Source organism: Salvelinus namaycush, chromosome 18 (genome assembly GCF_016432855.1).
Source record: "Salvelinus namaycush isolate Seneca chromosome 18, SaNama_1.0, whole genome shotgun sequence".
In the NCBI taxonomy this organism is placed as follows: Eukaryota; Metazoa; Chordata; class Actinopteri; order Salmoniformes; family Salmonidae; genus Salvelinus; species Salvelinus namaycush.
Window position 1 is genome coordinate 42527134 of NC_052324.1, and position 20252 is coordinate 42547385.

The 20252-nt window shown below is 47.8% G+C and overlaps 1 protein-coding gene across 3 annotated transcripts in view; it reads right to left on the bottom strand.

The window, feature by feature from the left end:
• slc20a2 (solute carrier family 20 member 2) overlaps positions 1–20252 on the bottom strand; it is a 91557-nt gene that overhangs the window by 27495 nt on the left and 43810 nt on the right. For all 3 annotated transcript variants that reach the window (XM_039013842.1, XM_039013843.1, XM_039013844.1), the window contains exons 2-5: positions 3569–4175; positions 3053–3193; positions 1957–2042; positions 1748–1844 (exon numbers count right to left, since the gene is read on the bottom strand). In XM_039013842.1, coding sequence (XP_038869770.1) covers positions 1748–1844; positions 1957–2042; positions 3053–3193; positions 3569–3860 — 616 coding nt within the window. In that variant the 5' untranslated portion in view covers positions 3861–4175. The remainder of the gene's footprint in view (positions 1–1747; positions 1845–1956; positions 2043–3052; positions 3194–3568; positions 4176–20252) is intronic.

Sequence of the window (20252 nt, forward strand, 5' to 3'; positions counted from 1 at the left end):
CGTTAGGACCACCAGTCTAAAGTGTTAGGACCAGGGTTAGGTAAAGTCCCAGTTCTTACATGGACCACCAGTCTAAAGTGTTAGGACCAGGGTTAGGTAAAGTCCCAGTTCTTACATGGACCACCAGTCTAAAGTGTTAGGACCAGGGTTAGGTAAAGTCCCAGTTCTTACATGGAGCACCAGTCTAAAGTGTTAGGACCAGGGTTAGGTTAAGTCCCAGTTCTTACATGGACCACCAGTCTAAAGTGTTAGGACCAGGGTTAGGTTAAGTCCCAGTTCTTACATGGACCACCAGTCTAAAGTGTTAGGACCAGGGTTAGGTTAAGTCTCAGTTCTTACATGGAGCACCAGTCTAAAGTGTTAGGACCACCAGTCTAAAGTGTTAGGACCAGGGTTAGGTTAAGTCCCAGTTCTTACATGGACCACCAGTCTAAAGTGTTAGGACCAGGGTTAGGTTAAGTCCCAGTTCTTACATGGAGCACCAGTCTAAAGTGTTAGGACCAGGGTTAGGTTAAGTCTCAGTTCTTACATGGACCACCAGTCTAAAGTGTTAGGACCAGGGTTAGGTTAAGTCTCAGTTCTTACATGGAGCACCAGTCTAAAGTGTTAGGACCAGGGTTAGGTTAAGTCCCAGTTCTTACATGGACCACCAGTCTAAAGTGTTAGGACCAGGGTTAGGTTAAGTCTCAGTTCTTACATGGACCACCAGTCAAGCGTTAGGACCACCAGTCTAAAGTGTTAGGACCAGGGTTAGGTTAAGTCACAGTTCTTACATGGACCACCAGTCTAAAGTGTTAGGACCAGGGTTAGGTTAAGTCTCAGTTCTTACATGGAGCACCAGTCTAAAGTGTTAGGACCACCAGTCTAAAGTGTTAGGACCAGGGTTAGGTTAAGTCCCAGTTCTTACATGGAGCACCAGTCTAAAGTGTTAGGACCAGGGTTAGGTTAAGTCACAGTTCTTACATGGACCACCAGTCTAAAGTGTTAGGACCAGGGTTAGGTTAAGTCCCAGTTCTTACATGGAGCACCAGTCTAAAGTGTTAGGACCAGGGTTAGGTTAAGTCCCAGTTCTTACATGGAGCACCAGTCTAAAGTGTTAGGACCAGGGTTAGGTTAAGTCTCAGTTCTTACATGGAGCACCAGTCTAAAGTGTTAGGACCAGGGTTAGGTTAAGTCACAGTTCTTACATGGAGCACCAGTCTAAAGTGTTAGGACCAGGGTTAGGTTAAGTCCCAGTTCTTACATGGAGCACCAGTCTAAAGTGTTAGGACCAGGGTTAGGTTAAGTCTCAGTTCTTACATGGACCACCAGTCTAAAGTGTTAGGACCAGGGTTAGGTTAAGTCCCAGTTCTTACATGGACCACCAGTCTAAAGTGTTAGGACCAGGGTTAGGTTAAGTCACAGTTCTTACATGGACCACCAGTCTAAAGTGTTAGGACCAGGGTTAGGTTAAGTCCCAGTTCTTACATGGACCACCAGTCTAAAGTGTTAGGACCAGGGTTAGGTTAAGTCACAGTTCTTACATGGACCACCAGTCTAAAGTGTTAGGACCAGGGTTAGGTTAAGTCCCAGTTCTTACATGGAGCACCAGTCTAAAGTGTTAGGACCAGGGTTAGGTTAAGTCTCAGTTCTTACATGGACCACCAGTCTAAAGTGTTAGGACCAGGGTTAGGTTAAGTCTCAGTTCTTACATGGACCACCAGTCTAAAGTGTTAGGACCAGGGTTAGGTTAAGTCCCAGTTCTTACATGGAGCACCAGTGTAGAGGATGGAGAAGGCGTTGATGCCTATCGTTGAGGCGTAAAACACTGGCAGGGCACGGAGGCCGTTGGGGACAGGGTCATCCTGAAAACACACACACACACACATCAGTAACACACACAAACACAGGTCAGCACAGACACGCACGCACACAGAGAACTGCAAATAGTGTATAATGCGACGACTGGTAACCCACCTTACTGAGGATGAAGTGTCTGATGAGGAAGAAGAGGAATCCCGACATCAGTCCAGACAGCAAGGGAGAGATGAACCAGGACGCAACTGGAGGAAGGAAAAGAGGGGCAGGCTGGGTAACGTAGAGAATTGACTCGGATCACAAACTGATAGATGTACAAATCACCTTGTATCCTGAATAACTACTAATTTGGGATTAGACCACAGACAGAGAAGGCTGGGTAATGAAATCATATGACAGTCAACCCTATCCCAAAGCACCCTGGGTAATGTAGTCAAACAGTCAACATAACATAGGTTCCATACTAGACTCAGTCATAGGGCTGGGCGATACGGCCAAAATATATCACATTTTCTTGACGATATTTTTATGTTTTTGAATAATCGAGGTTCTAAATTGCTTTATGAGTTGTGCATATTAACCGAGGGCGGCAACACACTTATTTTAATGGGTCTTTCTCAAATCTGATTGATTTAACAGTATAAAACAAAACTTCAACCAAAAGTTGATCTCATTGTAGAACATTTCCACACTGCCACGTTGGGCTGCACGATATGGGCAAATGAGATGCAATATTTGGTTAAAAATGACAATTGCCATTTGACTATTTAGATCAAACTGGAATATCACATTTACATAAGTATTCAGACCCTTTACTCAGTAATCTGTTGAAGCACCTTTGGCATCGATTACAACCTCAAAAGCTATTTTCAGGTCTCTCCAGAGATATTTTCCACCATAATTTGCAAATAAATTCATTAAAAATCCTACAATGTGATTTTCTGGATTTTTTTCCCCTCATTTTGTCTGTCATAGTTGAAGTGTACCTATGATGAAAATTACAGGCCTCTCTCATCTTTTTAAGTGGGAGAACTTGCACAATTGGTGGCTGACTAAATACTTTTTTGCCCCACTGTATATACAGTATCATACGGTAGGGTATATACAGTATCATACGGTAGGGTATATATAGTATCATACAATATACAGCCCAGCCCTACTCAGACATGGGAAGACTAGCCCTTGGTGGGCTAAGAGAGTCATAGATATTAAACCCAACTTCAGAGCATGCTGGGTAACGTATTCATACACATACCAATCTTGACCAGCTGCATCCACTGGACACCCTTGGTACCGATGGCCACCATGGAGAACCCGATGGTCGATCCCACGATGCAATGCGTCCCGGAGATGGGTAGTTTGAGGAACGAGGCGATGAGCTGCCAAATCGCTGACCCTGTGGAAAAACAGAGACAGAGAGAGACACACACACACACACAGAGAGCACGAGACACAGACAGAGAAAGAGAGAGACAGACAGAGCAAGCGAGCCACACAGACAGACAGAGACGAGAGACAGAGACAGACGTCGTACAAGCTATGAGATATGAACCTTCCATGAGAATTAAAACACAGGCTATGACTGAAAACATTGGTTGCTAGCTCAATTTCTCTCAAAGCTCATTGGAGGAAAGGATCCACGGTCCCTCCCTCAGACCTCCTCCAATGCACTTAGAGAGGAATTCAGGAAACACTGAAGGAAGAACTTAACATCTAGTAACATTATAAGACATGGCCGATACTCGAGGATGACAGAGTATGGTATACGTACCGACCATGGCGCTGACCTCCCCTGCCATAAGAACAGGCACCGTCTCGTTGTATAGGTTGACGTCTATGATGCCCTTCCGTATGGTCTCTCCCACCTTGGCTCCAAGCAGCATGGAACCCAACGTCTCAAAGATGGACGCCAGGATACAGGCCTGTCTCAGAGTCACCACCCCCGACCCCACCGCCGTCCCGAACGAGTTGGCCACGTCGTTGGCCCCCACAGAGAAGGCCAGGATGAAGGCTATGACGAAGCCCAGGATCACCATCCACAGGTACTCCTGTAAATCCACCATCTTGACTCTCTATTAAAAAAAATCCCAAATCCACAGAGAAGACAAGGGAAAACTAACCCCAACTAACTAACCCTAACTAACTAAGGTGAGCTAGCTGTTAATATGTTGGAGAGGAGCTGAAAATCCTTTCCTCTGTGCGTACGAAGCTCCGCTGTGACTTCTTCCCCTTCCTGGTTGTGTTCAGTTGGAGGGGAGCAACGTGTCGCTAACTGAGTGTCTGGAAGTCAGTCTGTGGAGAAGAGCAGGCTAGTGGCGGACGGAGGGGGCATTCCATGGTTCAGAGCTGAGACAGTCCCATCTACACCCTTCCCTCATCTGACAAACAAAACAAAACAAAGAGAGGTTAGAGGTCATGATTAGGCTAGATATCCTGAGAGACTACTGAATACTGGTAAACACGGGGTTAGTGAAGAAGAGAGAGAGGTTAGAGGTCATGACTAGGCTAGATATCCTGTGAGTCTACTGAATACTGGTAAACGCAGGGTTAGTGAAGAAGAGAGAGAGGTTAGAGGTCATGACTAGGCTAGATATCCTGTGAGTCTACTGAATACTGGTAAACACGGGGTTAGTGAAGAAGAGAGAGAGGTTAGAGGTCATGACTAGGCTAGATATCCTGTGAGTCTACTGAATACTGGTAAACACGGGGTTAGTGAAGAAGAGAGAGAGGTTAGAGGTCATGACTAGGCTAGATATCCTGTGAGTCTACTGAATACTGGTAAACACGCGGTGAATGAAGAAGACAAAAGGTGGATGAGAGGCGTCGTATTTGATGAACACAAGCCCACTAAAGGGAGTGTAGGGCTGGGCAGCATTCCGTATATCGAGGTATTTTGAAATACTGACGGGGCGGGAATAGCGTCCTTTTGTGCACTGCCAATAATACCATACACCCCGGTACAGGAACGGTGTGAACATCTTGATACTGCCCAATCGTGTGTGTGTGTGTGTGTGTGTGTGTGTGTGTGTGTGTGTGTGTGTGTGTGTGTGTGTGTGTCTGCACGCATGTCAACGTAAGCAGAGGACAACTCTGATAACCAGCCACAATAGGAAAATCATTGTATCGTCATCTGCACTTTAAAAATAATCAAATCATCCCTGTTAGCTGGACACTGTCAGCGGCGAGGCTATAAAAAGACTCAGTGTGTGGTGAATGAGATGTGAGCTATGTGTTCAGCGTTGGGAAGTAGCATTGTGACACCACAACAAGGCCCTGCTGACAGCTGCTATAAAAGTCTGATCACATTTCACAGCTTTTTCCCCACCTATGCTGGGTTTCCATCCTGATTAGATGGCATCTGATTTGGGCCAGTATCCATAAAGAGCCTTGGAGCAGGTTGATCATCGAGGATCAGTATCCATATCATCTTATTCATTATGATATAAAAGGCTACACTGATCCTATATCAGCACCTCCCAGTCACCAGCCACCACCTAGCTGATACCACTATACAGTCTCCCAGTCATCATCCACCACCTAGCTGATACCACTATACAGTCTCCCAGTCACCAGCCACCACCTAGCTGATACCACTATACAGTCTCCCAGTCATCATCCACCACCAAGCTGATACCACTATACAGTCTCCCAGTTATCATCCACCACCTAGCTGATACCACTATACAGTCTCCCAGTCATCATCCACCACCTAGCTGATACCACTATACAGTCTCCCAGTACTAGCCACCACCTAGCTGATACCACTATACAGTCTCCCAGTACTAGCCACCACCTAGCTGATACCACTATACAGTCTCCCAGTACTAGCCACCACCTAGCTGATACCACTATACAGTCTCCCAGTACTAGCCACCACCTAGCTGATACCACTATACAGTCTCCCAGTCACCAGCCACCACCTAGCTGATACCACTATACAGTCTCCCAGTCATCATCCACCACCAAGCTGATACCACTATACAGTCTCCCAGTCACCAGCCACCACCTAGCTGATACCACTATACAGTCTCCCAGTCATCATCCACCACCAAGCTGATACCACTATACAGTCTCCCAGTTATCATCCACCACCTAGCTGATACCACTATACAGTCTCCCAGTACTAGCCACCACCTAGCTGATTCCACTATACAGTCTCCCAGTCATCATCTACCACCTAGCTGATACCACTATACAGTCTCCCAGTACTAGCCACCACCTAGCTGATACCACTATACAGTCTCCCAGTACTAGCCACCACCTAGCTGATACCACTATACAGTCTCCCAGTACTAGCCACCACCTAGCTGATACCACTATACAGTCTCCCAGTCATCATCCACCACCTAGCTGATACCACTATACAGTCTCCCAGTACTAGCCACCACCTAGCTGATACCACTATACAGTCTCCCAGTCATCATCCACCACCTAGCTGATACCACTATACAGTCTCCCAGTCATCATCCACCACCTAGCTGATACCACTATACAGTCTCCCAGTTATCATCCACCACCTAGCTGATACCACTATACAGTCTCCCAGTACTAGCCACCACCTAGCTGATACCACTATACAGTCTCCCAGTACTAGCCACCACCTAGCTGATACCACTATACAGTCTCCCAGTACTAGCCACCACCTAGCTGATACCACTATACAGTCTCCCAGTACTAGCCACCACCTAGCTGATACCACTATACAGTCTCCCAGTACTAGCCACCACCTAGCTGATACCACTATACAGTCTCCCAGTACTAGCCACCACCTAGCTGATACCACTATACAGTCTCCCAGTCATCATCCACCACCTAGCTGATACCACTATACAGTCTCCCAGTACTAGCCACCACCTAGCTGATACCACTATACAGTCTCCCAGTCATCATCCACCACCTAGCTGATACCACTATACAGTCTCCCAGTCATCATCCACCACCTAGCTGATACCACTATACAGTCTCCCAGTTATCATCCACCACCTAGCTGATACCACTATACAGTCTCCCAGTCATCATCCACCACCTAGCTGATACCACTATACAGTCTCCCAGTACTAGCCACCACCTAGCTGATACCACTATACAGTCTCCCATTACTAGCCACCACCTAGCTGATACCACTATACAGTCTCCCAGTACTAGCCACCACCTAGCTGATACCACTATACAGTCTCCCAGTACTAGCCACCACCTAGCTGATACCACTATACAGTCTCCCAGTACTAGCCACCACCTAGCTGATACCACTATACAGTCTCCCAGTCATCATCCACCACCTAGCTGATACCACTATACAGTCTCCCAGTCATCATCCACCACCTAGCTGATACCACTATACAGTCTCCCAGTACTAGCCACCACCTAGCTGATACCACTATACAGTCTCCCAGTACTAGCCACCACCTAGCTGATACCACTATACAGTCTCCCAGTACTAGCCACCACCTAGCTGATACCACTATACAGTCTCCCAGTACTAGCCACCACCTAGCTGATACCACTATACAGTCTCCCAGTCATCATCCACCACCTAGCTGATACCACTATACAGTCTCCCAGTCATCATCCACCACCTAGCTGATACCACTATACAGTCTCCCAGTCATCATCCACCACCTAGCTGATACCACTATACAGTCTCCCAGTCATCATCCACCACCTAGCTGATACCACTATACAGTCTCCCAGTCATCATCCACCACCTAGCTGATACCACTATACAGTCTCCCAGTCATCATCCACCACCTAGCTGATACCACTATACAGTCTCCCAGTACTAGCCACCACCTAGCTGATACCACTATACAGTCTCCCAGTCATCATCCACCACCTAGCTGATACCACTATACAGTCTCCCAGTCATCATCCACCACCTAGCTGATACCACTATACAGTCTCCCAGTACTAGCCACCACCTAGCTGATACCACTATACAGTCTCCCAGTTATCATCCACCACCTAGCTGATACCACTATACAGTCTCCCAGTCATCATCCACCACCTAGCTGATACCACTATACAGTCTCCCAGTCATCATCCACCACCTAGCTGATACCACTATACAGTCTCCCAGTCACCATCCACCACCTAGCTGATACCACTATACAGTCTCCCAGTCATCATCCACCACTATACAGTCTCCCAGTCATCATCCACCACCTAGCTGATACCACTATACAGTCTCCCAGTCATCATCCACCACCTAGCTGATACCACTATACAGTCTCCCAGTACTAGCCACCACCTAGCTGATACCACTATACAGTCTCCCAGTACTAGCCACCACCTAGCTGATACCATTATACAGTCTCCCAGTACTAGCCACCACCTAGCTGATACCACTATACAGTCTCCCAGTACTAGCCACCACCTAGCTGATACCACTATACAGTCTCCCAGTACTAGCCACCACCTAGCTGATACCACTATACAGTCTCCCAGTACTAGCCACCACCTAGCTGATACCACTATACAGTCTCCCAGTCATCATCCACCACCTAGCTGATACCACTATACAGTCTCCCAGTCATCATCCACCACCTAGCTGATACCACTATACAGTCTCCCAGTCATCATCCACCACCTAGCTGATACCACTATACAGTCTCCCAGTTATCATCCACCACCTAGCTGATACCACTATACAGTCTCCCAGTCATCATCCACCACCTAGCTGATACCACTATACAGTCTCCCAGTACTAGCCACCACCTAGCTGATACCACTATACAGTCTCCCAGTACTAGCCACCACCTAGCTGATACCACTATACAGTCTCCCAGTCATCATCCACCACCTAGCTGATACCACTATACAGTCTCCCAGTCATCATCCACCACCTAGCTGATACCACTATACAGTCTCCCAGTCATCATCCACCACCTAGCTGATACCACTATACAGTCTCCCAGTCATCATCCACCACCTAGCTGATACCACTATACAGTCTCCCAGTCATCATCCACCACCTAGCTGATACCACTATACAGTCTTCCAGTACTAGCCACCACCTAGCTGATACCACTATACAGTCTCCCAGTTATCATCCACCACCTAGCTGATACCACTATACAGTCTCCCAGTACTAGCCACCACCTAGCTGATACCACTATACAGTCTCCCAGTACTAGCCACCACCTAGCTGATACCACTATACAGTCTCCCAGTACTAGCCACCACCTAGCGGATACCACTATACAGTCTCCCAGTACTAGCCACCACCTAGCTGATACCACTATACAGTCTCCCAGTACTAGCCACCACCTAGCTGATACCACTATACAGTCTCCCAGTCATCATCCACCACCTAGCTGATACCACTATACAGTCTCCCAGTCATCATCCACCACCTAGCTGATACCACTATACAGTCTCCCAGTCATCATCCACCACCTAGCTGATACCACTATACAGTCTCCCAGTCATCATCCACCACCTAGCTGATACCACTATACAGTCTCCCAGTACTAGCCACCACCTAGCTGATACCACTATACAGTCTCCCAGTACTAGCCACCACCTAGCTGATACCACTATACAGTCTCCCAGTACTAGCCACCACCTAGCTGATACCACTATACAGTCTCCCAGTCATCATCCACCACCTAGCTGATACCACTATACAGTCTCCCAGTCATCATCCACCACCTAGCTGATACCACTATACAGTCTCCCAGTACTAGCCACCACCTAGCTGATACCACTATACAGTCTCCCAGTTATCATCCACCACCTAGCTGATACCACTATACAGTCTCCCAGTCATCATCCACCACCTAGCTGATACCACTATACAGTCTCCCAGTCATCATCCACCACCTAGCTGATACCACTATACAGTCTCCCAGTCACCATCCACCACCTAGCTGATACCACTATACAGTCTCCCAGTCATCATCCACCACTATACAGTCTCCCAGTCATCATCCACCACCTAGCTGATACCACTATACAGTCTCCCAGTCATCATCCACCACCTAGCTGATACCACTATACAGTCTCCCAGTACTAGCCACCACCTAGCTGATACCACTATACAGTCTCCCAGTACTAGCCACCACCTAGCTGATACCATTATACAGTCTCCCAGTACTAGCCACCACCTAGCTGATACCACTATACAGTCTCCCAGTACTAGCCACCACCTAGCTGATACCACTATACAGTCTCCCAGTACTAGCCACCACCTAGCTGATACCACTATACAGTCTCCCAGTCATCATCCACCACCTAGCTGATACCACTATACAGTCTCCCAGTCATCATCCACCACCTAGCTGATACCACTATACAGTCTCCCAGTCATCATCCACCACCTAGCTGATACCACTATACAGTCTCCCAGTTATCATCCACCACCTAGCTGATACCACTATACAGTCTCCCAGTCATCATCCACCACCTAGCTGATACCACTATACAGTCTCCCAGTACTAGCCACCACCTAGCTGATACCACTATACAGTCTCCCAGTACTAGCCACCACCTAGCTGATACCACTATACAGTCTCCCAGTCATCATCCACCACCTAGCTGATACCACTATACAGTCTCCCAGTCATCATCCACCACCTAGCTGATACCACTATACAGTCTCCCAGTCATCATCCACCACCTAGCTGATACCACTATACAGTCTCCCAGTACTAGCCACCACCTAGCTGATACCACTATACAGTCTCCCAGTTATCATCCACCACCTAGCTGATACCACTATACAGTCTCCCAGTACTAGCCACCACCTAGCTGATACCACTATACAGTCTCCCAGTACTAGCCACCACCTAGCTGATACCACTATACAGTCTCCCAGTACTAGCCACCACCTAGCGGATACCACTATACAGTCTCCCAGTACTAGCCACCACCTAGCTGATACCACTATACAGTCTCCCAGTACTAGCCACCACCTAGCTGATACCACTATACAGTCTCCCAGTCATCATCCACCACCTAGCTGATACCACTATACAGTCTCCCAGTCATCATCCACCACCTAGCTGATACCACTATACAGTCTCCCAGTCATCATCCACCACCTAGCTGATACCACTATACAGTCTCCCAGTCATCATCCACCACCTAGCTGATACCACTATACAGTCTCCCAGTACTAGCCACCACCTAGCTGATACCACTATACAGTCTCCCAGTACTAGCCACCACCTAGCTGATACCACTATACAGTCTCCCAGTACTAGCCACCACCTAGCTGATACCACTATACAGTCTCCCAGTACTAGCCACCACCTAGCTGATACCACTATACAGTCTCCCAGTCATCATCCACCACCTAGCTGATACCACTATACAGTCTCCCAGTCATCATCCACCACCTAGCTGATACCACTATACAGTCTCCCAGTTATCATCCACCACCTAGCTGATACCACTATACAGTCTCCCAGTCATCATCCACCACCTAGCTGATACCACTATACAGTCTCCCAGTCATCATCCACCACCTAGCTGATACCACTATACAGTCTCCCAGTCATCATCCACCACCTAGCTGATACCACTATACAGTCTCCCAGTACTAGCCACCACCTAGCTGATACCACTATACAGTCTCCCAGTACTAGCCACCACCTAGCTGATACCACTATACAGTCTCCCAGTCATCATCCACCACCTAGCTGATACCACTATACAGTCTCCCAGTCACCATCCACCACCTAGCTGATACCACTAGTCTCCCAGTCATCATCCACCACCTAGCTGATACCACTATACAGTCTCCCAGTCACCATCCACCACCTAGCTGATACCACTATACAGTCTCCCAGTCATCATCCACCACCTAGCTGATACCACTATACAGTCTCCCAGTCACCATCCACCACCTAGCTGATACCACTATACAGTCTCCCAGTCATCATCCACCACCTAGCTGATACCACTATACAGTCTCCCAGTCATCATCCACCACCTAGCTGATACCACTATACAGTCTCCCAGTCATCATCCACCACCTAGCTGATACCACTATACAGTCTCCCAGTCACCATCCACCACCTAGCTGATACCACTAGTCTCCCAGTCATCATCCACCACCTAGCTGATACCACTAGTCTCCCAGTACTAGCCACCACCTAGCTGATACCACTATACAGTCTCCCAGTCATCATCCACCACCTAGCTGATACCACTAGTCTCCCAGTACTAGCCACCACCTAGCTGATACCACTATACAGTCTCCCAGTCATCATCCACCACCTAGCTGATACCACTATACAGTCTCCCAGTCATCATCCACCACCTAGCTGATACCACTATACAGTCTCCCAGTCATCATCCACCACCTAGCTGATACCACTATACAGTCTCCCAGTCATCATCCACCACCTAGCTGATACCACTATACAGTCTCCCAGTTATCAACCTAGCCTAACGGTTAGAGCGTTGGGACAGTAACCGAAAGGTTGCTTGTTCAAATCCCCGAGCCGGTAACGTGGGAAAAAAATCTGCCGTTCTGCCCTTGAGCAAAGCAGTTAATCAACATCCACTCCAGTTGTTGTGGGAGTTAAGGCAGCTCGCCGCAGAGGTGTTTAGTTAAATGCGGAAGACATTTCGGTTGAATGCCTTCAGTTGTACAACTGACTAGGTATCCCCCTTTCCCAACATTAGCACGCTGACGACACTACAAAGCCTCCCGGTTAGCAACCTACACTAGCTACAACCTACTGCTAATGCCACTAGTTTGGTGTCTAGTTTACAACAAATTGCATAGTATAACTACCAAGCAGAATATATAAACCAAGCAATAAACATATACCTACCAAGCAAGTAGTAATTCAAATAAGCATTAAAAACATTACCGTCTTCCAGTATACACCAGCCCTTAGACGGCATCAAACATTATTTACAGTGTAGTCAGGACTAGTCTGAACCCTGCTCTTACTGCTTTAGTCCTGCTGCTGCCGCAGCTCACCGTCTTAAAAAGGTTTAGTGAGAGAGAGTCACCACCACAACACAAACAAGCAGCGAGAGGTTTTGAAATGAGCCTATAAGTACATGTAGACTTCTCAAGGCTGAGACAGGCAGACAGCTAGGGGCTATTCTCAGATGAACAAAACATGTTTATGGATTCACAGCATAAACATATTTAGACCCTGACCTCAGACCTGTATTTGGGTGAAAACAGTACATAGTAGGTAGCTGACAACTTGTTTATGAGCTGTTCCCAGACCTGTACTTGGGTGACGACAGTAGATAGCTCTAAGCAGACACTTGTTTATGAACAGATTCCAGACCTGTATTTGGGTGATGACAGTAGATACTAGGTAACTTGACACATTATTTATGAGCTATACCCAGACCTGTACTTAGGTGAAGACAGTAAATTGCTCTAAGTAGACACTTGTTTATGAACAGACTCCAGATCTGTATTTGGGTGAACACTATAGGTCAGTATGTCTTGCAGCATAAATGTCCACCGGACGTGCTACCTGTCTCAGACCTGCTGTTTTCAACTCTTAATGATCGGCTATGAAAAGCCAACTGACACTTATTCCTGATTATTATTTGACCATGCTGGTCATTTATGAACATTTTGAACATCTTGGCCATGTTCTGTTATAATCTCCACCCGGCACAGCCAGAAGAGGACTGGCCACCCCTCATAGCCTGGTTCCTCTCTAGGTTTCTTCCTTGGTTTTGGCCTTTCTAGGGAGTTTTTCCTAGCCACCGTGCTTCTACACCTGCATTGCTTGCTGTTTGGGGTTTTAGGCTGGGTTTCTGTACAGCACTTTGAGATATCAGCTGATGTACGAAGGGCTATATAAATAAATTTGATTTGTATCAACATGAAGGACTCGTTTGGTGTAACTAGATGCATACTGGGATATTTGTCAGCTTTTTCTATGTCATTTACAAGGGCTATAATGTGCATTTGCTGTAACATGGAATTAATGTATTTATTTTACCCAAGGCATGTTTAGAACCTACAGGCTACGTATTTCATCGTAGGGACTGTTGAACTGTTTTCTGTACATTAGAAACTTTCTGTGGACACTTAGGAGGAAACTCTTAATTTTACTGGAGGAGTGGCTTCCGTCTCCCCATTCTACCATAAAGGCCTGATTGGTGGAGTGCTGCATAGATGGTTGTCCTTCTGGAAGGTTCTCCCATCTCCACAGAGGAACTCTGGAGCTCTGTCAGAGTGACCATCGGGTTCTTGGTCACCTCTCCGACCAAGGCACTTCTTTCCCAATTGCTCAGTTTGGCCGGGCGGCCAGCTCTAGGAAGAGTCTTGGTGGTTCCAAACTTCTTCCATTTAAGAATGTTCTTGGGGACCTTCAATGCTGCAGAAATGTTTTGGTACCCTTCCCCAGATCTGTGCCTCGGCACAAATTCTGTCTCGGAGCTCTACAGACAATACCTTCGAAAACCGATGTCAAAGCTGACGTGCATACCTATATAACATATGAAGTAATGATGGCACGTAAAATTTTGCGCTACACATGCAACACAGCATTCCTAACCTGTCTGCTGTGTGGATCGAGCAGTCAACAAGTCGAGCAGTCATTTGAAAGAGTAAGTACATTTCAGCGAGACAATTCAAAGGCGAAATCCAGTAATGCCAAGATAATGGAATTCATTGCCCTTGACAATCAACCGTTCTCTGTCGTGGGTGATGTTGGCTTTCAACGACTGGTCGAGCACCGGTACACACTACCAAGTGCGCTATTTTTCAGATGTTGCCCTACCGGAGTTACACAGTATTAGCGTCACTGCTATCAGCTTCACGACATACTATGGAACACTGTTTGCGTGTCAAAAAAGATACGTCAAATAACACTATTTGACGAATTAAATAAGCTTTTAATTTGACACGTCAAATAACAGTTCTATTATAGAATGTTGTGTGTTCTGAATTTGCACGTGCAAGCCAAGCGCCACCACTATCAGTAGCGCTGTCAAAGCGCTACTATGGGACGCACGCCATACTATGGAACGCACGCCATACTATGGAACGCCATACTATGGAACGCCATACTATGGGACGCACGCCATACTATGGGACGCACGCCATACTATGGAACGCACGCCATACTATGGAACGCCATACTATGGAACGCCATACTATGGAACGCCATATTATGGAACGCACGCCATACTATGGAACGCACGCCATACTATGGGACGCCATACTATGGGACGCACGCCATACTATGGGACGCCATACTATGGGACGCACGCCATACTATGGGACGCACGCCATACTATGGAACGCACGCCATACTATGGAACGCACGCCATACTATGGAACGCCATACTATGGAACGCCATACTATGGGACGCACGCCATACTATGGAACGCCATACTATGGAACGCACGCCATACTATGGGACGCCATACTATGGGACGCACGCCATACTATGGAACGCACGCCATACAATGTAACGCCATACTATGGAACGCACGCCATACTATGGGACGCCATACTATGGGACGCACGCCATACTATGGAACGCACGCCATACTATGGAACGCCATACTATGGAACGCCATATTATGGAACGCACGCCATACTATGGAACGCACGCCATACTATGGAACGCCATATTATGGAACGCACGCCATACTATGGAACGCCATACTATGGAACGCCATATTATGGAACGCACGCCATACTATGGAACGCACGCCATACTATGGAACGCACGCCATACTATGGAACGCACGCCATACTATGGAACGCCATACTATGAAACGCACGCCATACTATGGAACGAACTCCATACTATGGAACGCCATACTATGAAACGCACGCCATACTATGGAACGCACGCCATACTATGGAACGCCATACTATGGAACGCACGCCATACTATGGAACGCACGCCATACTATGGAACGCACGCCATACTATGGAACGCACGCCATACTATGGAACGCACGCCATACTATGGAACGCACGCCATACTATGGAACGCACGCCATACTATGGAACGCCATACTATGGAACCCCGTTTGGGGCTTTGAGTGTCAAAAAAGATACAGTAGCACTGTCAAAGCTGTACAAACAAGTCTGCAAACACCAACATCAACTTCTGGGGTAGCTAGCTTCACTGGAATTGTGATACAGTGAATTATAAGTGAAATAATCTGTCTGTAAACAATTGTTGGAAAAATTACTTGTGTCATACACAAAGTAGATGTCCTAACCGACTTGCCAAAACTATAGTTTGTTAACAAAACATTTGAGGAGTGGTTGAAAAACGAGTTTTAAATGACTCCAACCTAAGTGGAATTTGCGGTTTGCCTTCAAAATAAAAGTATGTCATTGACAGTGATGCAAATTAATACAAATAGTAGAATTATGCCATAATTTAATAGATCATGCTAAACAAGGTTGGAATGTTATATAAAATCAACAAAAGACAATAATTTATTAATTTGACAAATCTGTTGAAATCACACCGGATGTTTTATACTTTAGTATTGCATTGTGGGGCATACTTAAACTGTACAGCCTTATCTATGGATTGTGGATCAATGACATGGGGTATCAGTTGAAAAAAAGAGAATTTCCTTCCTCTCCGGGAACTGAGTTTGGAAGGAAGCCTGTATCTTTGTAGTGACTGGGTGTATTGATACACCATCCAAAGTGTAATTAATACGACCACGATCAAAGAGATATATCAAATTTCTAATATTTTTTTTTTGCTACCAAAATGTGCTCTTCTTTGAGAGGGAAAACTCCCTAGTCTTTGCCCTTGAATCTGTTTTTGAAATTCACTGCTCAACTGAGGGACATTACAGAGATGAGGTAATCATGAGGTAATCATTATGAAAAATCATGTTAAAACAATATTATTGCACACACAGTCCATGCAACTTATTAAGTACATTTGTACTCCTGAACTTATTTAGTCTTGCCATTAACAAAGGGGTCGAATACTTATCGACACAAGACATTTAAACGTTCATGTTTATTCATTTGTAAAAAATAATAATAATAATCTAAAAAACCATAATTCCCCTTTGACATTATGGGGTATTCTGTGGAGGCCAGTGACACAAAATCTCCATTTGATAAATGTTAGAATCAGGCTGTAGCACAACAAAATGTGTAAAGTCGAGGTGTGTGAATATTTTCTGAAGGCACTGCATTTGAACATGCACTATATATACACAAAAGTATGTGGACATTCCCTTTAAATGAGTGAATTCGGCTATTATTTCAGCCAACACCCATTGTTGACAGGTGTATAAAAATCAAGCACACGGCCATGCAATCTCCATAGACAAACACTGGCAGTAGAACGGCCTTACTGAAAAGCTCAGTGACTTTGAACGTGGCACCGTCATAGAAAAAGTACAAAAATGTATGCACTGACTATTGTAAGTCGCTCAAGATAAAAAAAAAAAAAAAAAAATGGGTCTCTTAAAGAAAAAGAAAAAAGCATTTTGGGTCTGTTGCGAAAGCCACAGATCCATTTCTAAATGGGTCTAACTTTAAACTGTGAAGACCTCTACTGTAGGTAGCTGACACGTTGTTTATGAACTCTACCCAGACCTATATTTGTGTGAAGACGCGAGCTGAAATGTTGTTTATGAGTTGAATGGAGGCCTGTATTTGGGCAGACAGGGACAGCGTCATGGCGCACAGTATAATATCAGCCTGTCTACCTGGTAACCCAACTGATCACAAAGCGGCAGAACCAGACACAAGCAAAAGATTATGGGAGTAGGTACGATAACAAACCCGTTTTCTCTCACCGCCAGAATGTGTCAGACAGATGGTTCTGTCTGACAGATGTAGTATGGCGTGCGTCCCATAGTATGGCGTTCCATATTATGGCGTGAAGCTAGTAACCACAGAACCACACCACTGCAGTGGAGTCAGCTGTGTTCAAATACCATTTAAAATCTTTCAAATTATTTTTGCATTTGCTTCAGCCTGACCTTGAGTGCCAAATGCACAGGGTTTGCACTTTCTCATTGCTTCCATTGCACAAGGGAAGCTCAATCAAGCCCAGATTCAGTATTTGTAATGATTTTGAATGGTATTTCAACCCGGGTTTGGACAGAAACAACCTGCCTGTGATGCCCATGTCCACCACACAGGATTCAAACCCCCCAGAGAAATATCACCTTCTGATCAAAAAACTCATCCTGATACACAATGGAACTGTCTGATTTGTTTCCCCCAATAGATTATCCAAGTCAATTCATATAGAAGGTAAATGCAGCACATTTTCTCCTACAGAAAGCCTATTGTCTAACAGGGAATTTAAATGTAAACAGCTTGAAAGCCAGACTAACACATTAACTGATTGTGTGCTCTGGGCACGTGGGCTACGAATCTCCTTCCTAAAACATCCCACTCTACTAGCGCTTGTGCCACTCACACACAGTCCACCCTCGCTCCAGCTCCCTCCCTCTGTCCCACCCTCCCTCTAGCTCCCTCCCTCTAGCTCCCTCTCTCCAGCTCCCTCTCTCTTTCTCTCCAGCTCCCTCTCTCTTTCTCTCCAGCTCCCTCCCTCTCTCCAGCTCCCTCCCTCTCTCCAGCTCCCTCCCTCTCTCCAGCTCCCTCCCTCTGTCCCACCCTCGCTCCAGCTCCCTCCCTCTGTCCCACCCTCGCTCCTGCTCCCTCCCTCTGTCCCACCCTCGCTCCTGCTCCCTCCCTCTGTTCCACAGCCCACCCTCTAGCTCCCTCCCTCTAGCTCCCTCTCTCCAGCTCCCTCTCTCCAGCTCCCTCTCTCCAGCTCCCTCTCTCCAGCTCCCTCCCTCCAGCTCCCTCCCTCCCTCCAGCTCCCTCCCTCCCTCCCGCTCCCTCTCTCCAGCTCCCTCCCTCCCTCCAGCTCCCTCCCTCCAGCTCCCTCTCTCTTTCTCTCCAGCTCCCACCCTCTCTCCAGCTCTTTCTCTCCAGCTCCCACCCTCTCTCCAGCTCCCTCCCTCTGTCCCACCCTCTCTCCAGCTCCCTCCCTCTGTCCCACCCTCTCTCCAGCTCCCACCCTCTCTCCAGCTCCCTCCCTCCCCCTCTCTCTCTCTTCAGCTCCCTCCCTCTGTCCCACCCTCTCTCCAGCTCCCTCCCTCTGTCCCACCCTCTCTCCAGCTCCCACCCTCTCTCCAGCTCCCACCCTCTCTCCAGCTCCCTCCCTCTCTCCAGCTCCCTCCCTCTCTCCAGCTCCCTCCCTCCAGCTCCCTCCCTCTCTCCAGCTCCCTCTCTCTTTCTCTCCAGCTCCCACCCTCTCTCCAGCTCTTTCTCTCCAGCTCCCACCCTCTCTCCAGCTCCCTCCCTCTGTCCCACCCTCTCTCCAGCTCCCTCCCTCTGTCCCACCCTCTCTCCAGCTCCCTCCCTCTGTCCCACCCTCTCTCCAGCTCCCTCCCTCTGTCCCACCCTCGCTCCTGCTCCCTCCCTCTGTTCCACAGCCCACCCTCTAGCTCCCTCTCTCCAGCTCCCTCTCTCCAGCTCCCTCTCTCCAGCTCCCTCCCTCCCTCCAGCTCCCTCCCTCCCTCCAGCTCCCTCCCTCCCTCCAGCTCCCTCTCTCTTTCTCTCCAGCTCCCACCCTCTCTTTCTCTCCAGCTCCCACCCTCTCTCCAGCTCTTTCTCTCCAGCTCCCACCCTCTCTCCAGCTCCCTCCCTCTGTCCCACCCTCTCTCCAGCTCCCACCCTCTCTCCAGCTCCCTCCCTCCCCCTCTCTCTCTCTTCAGCTCCCTCCCTCTGTCCCACCCTCTCTCCAGCTCCCTCCCTCTGTCCCACCCTCTCTCCAGCTCCCACCCTCTCTCCAGCTCCCTCCCTCTCTCCAGCTCCCTCCCTCTCTCCAGCTCCCTCCCTCTCTCCAGCTCCCTCTCTCTTTCTCTCCAGCTCCCACCCTCTCTCCAGCTCTTTCTCTCCAGCTCCCACCCTCTCTCCAGCTCCCTCCCTCTGTCCCACCCTCTCTCCAGCTCCCTCCCTCTGTCCCACCCTCTCTCCAGCTCCCTCCCTCTGTCCCACCCTCTCTCCAGCTCCCTCCCTCTGTCCCACCCTCTCTCCAGCTCGCCTCCCTGCGGACCTGGCATCCTTTCACTCCCTCCTCTCTACATTTTCCTCTTCTGTCTCTGCTGCTAAAGCCACTTTCTACCACTCTAAATTCCAAGCATCTGCCTCTAACCCTAGGAAGCTCTTTGCCACCTTCTCCTCCCTCCTGAATCCTCCTCCCCCTCCCCCCCCCTCCTCCCTCTCTGCGGATGACTTCGTCAACCATTTTGAAAAGAAGGTCGACGACATCCGATCCTCGTTTGCTAAGTCAAACGACACCGCTGGTTCTGCTCACACTGCCCTACCCTGTGCTTGACCTCTTTCTCCCCTCTCTCTCCAGATGAAATCTCGCGTCTTGTGACGGCCGGCCGCCCAACAACCTGCCCGCTTGACCCTATCCCCTCCTCTCTTCTCCAGACCATTTCCGGAGACCTTCTCCCTTACCTCACCTCGCTCATCAACTCATCCTTGACCGCT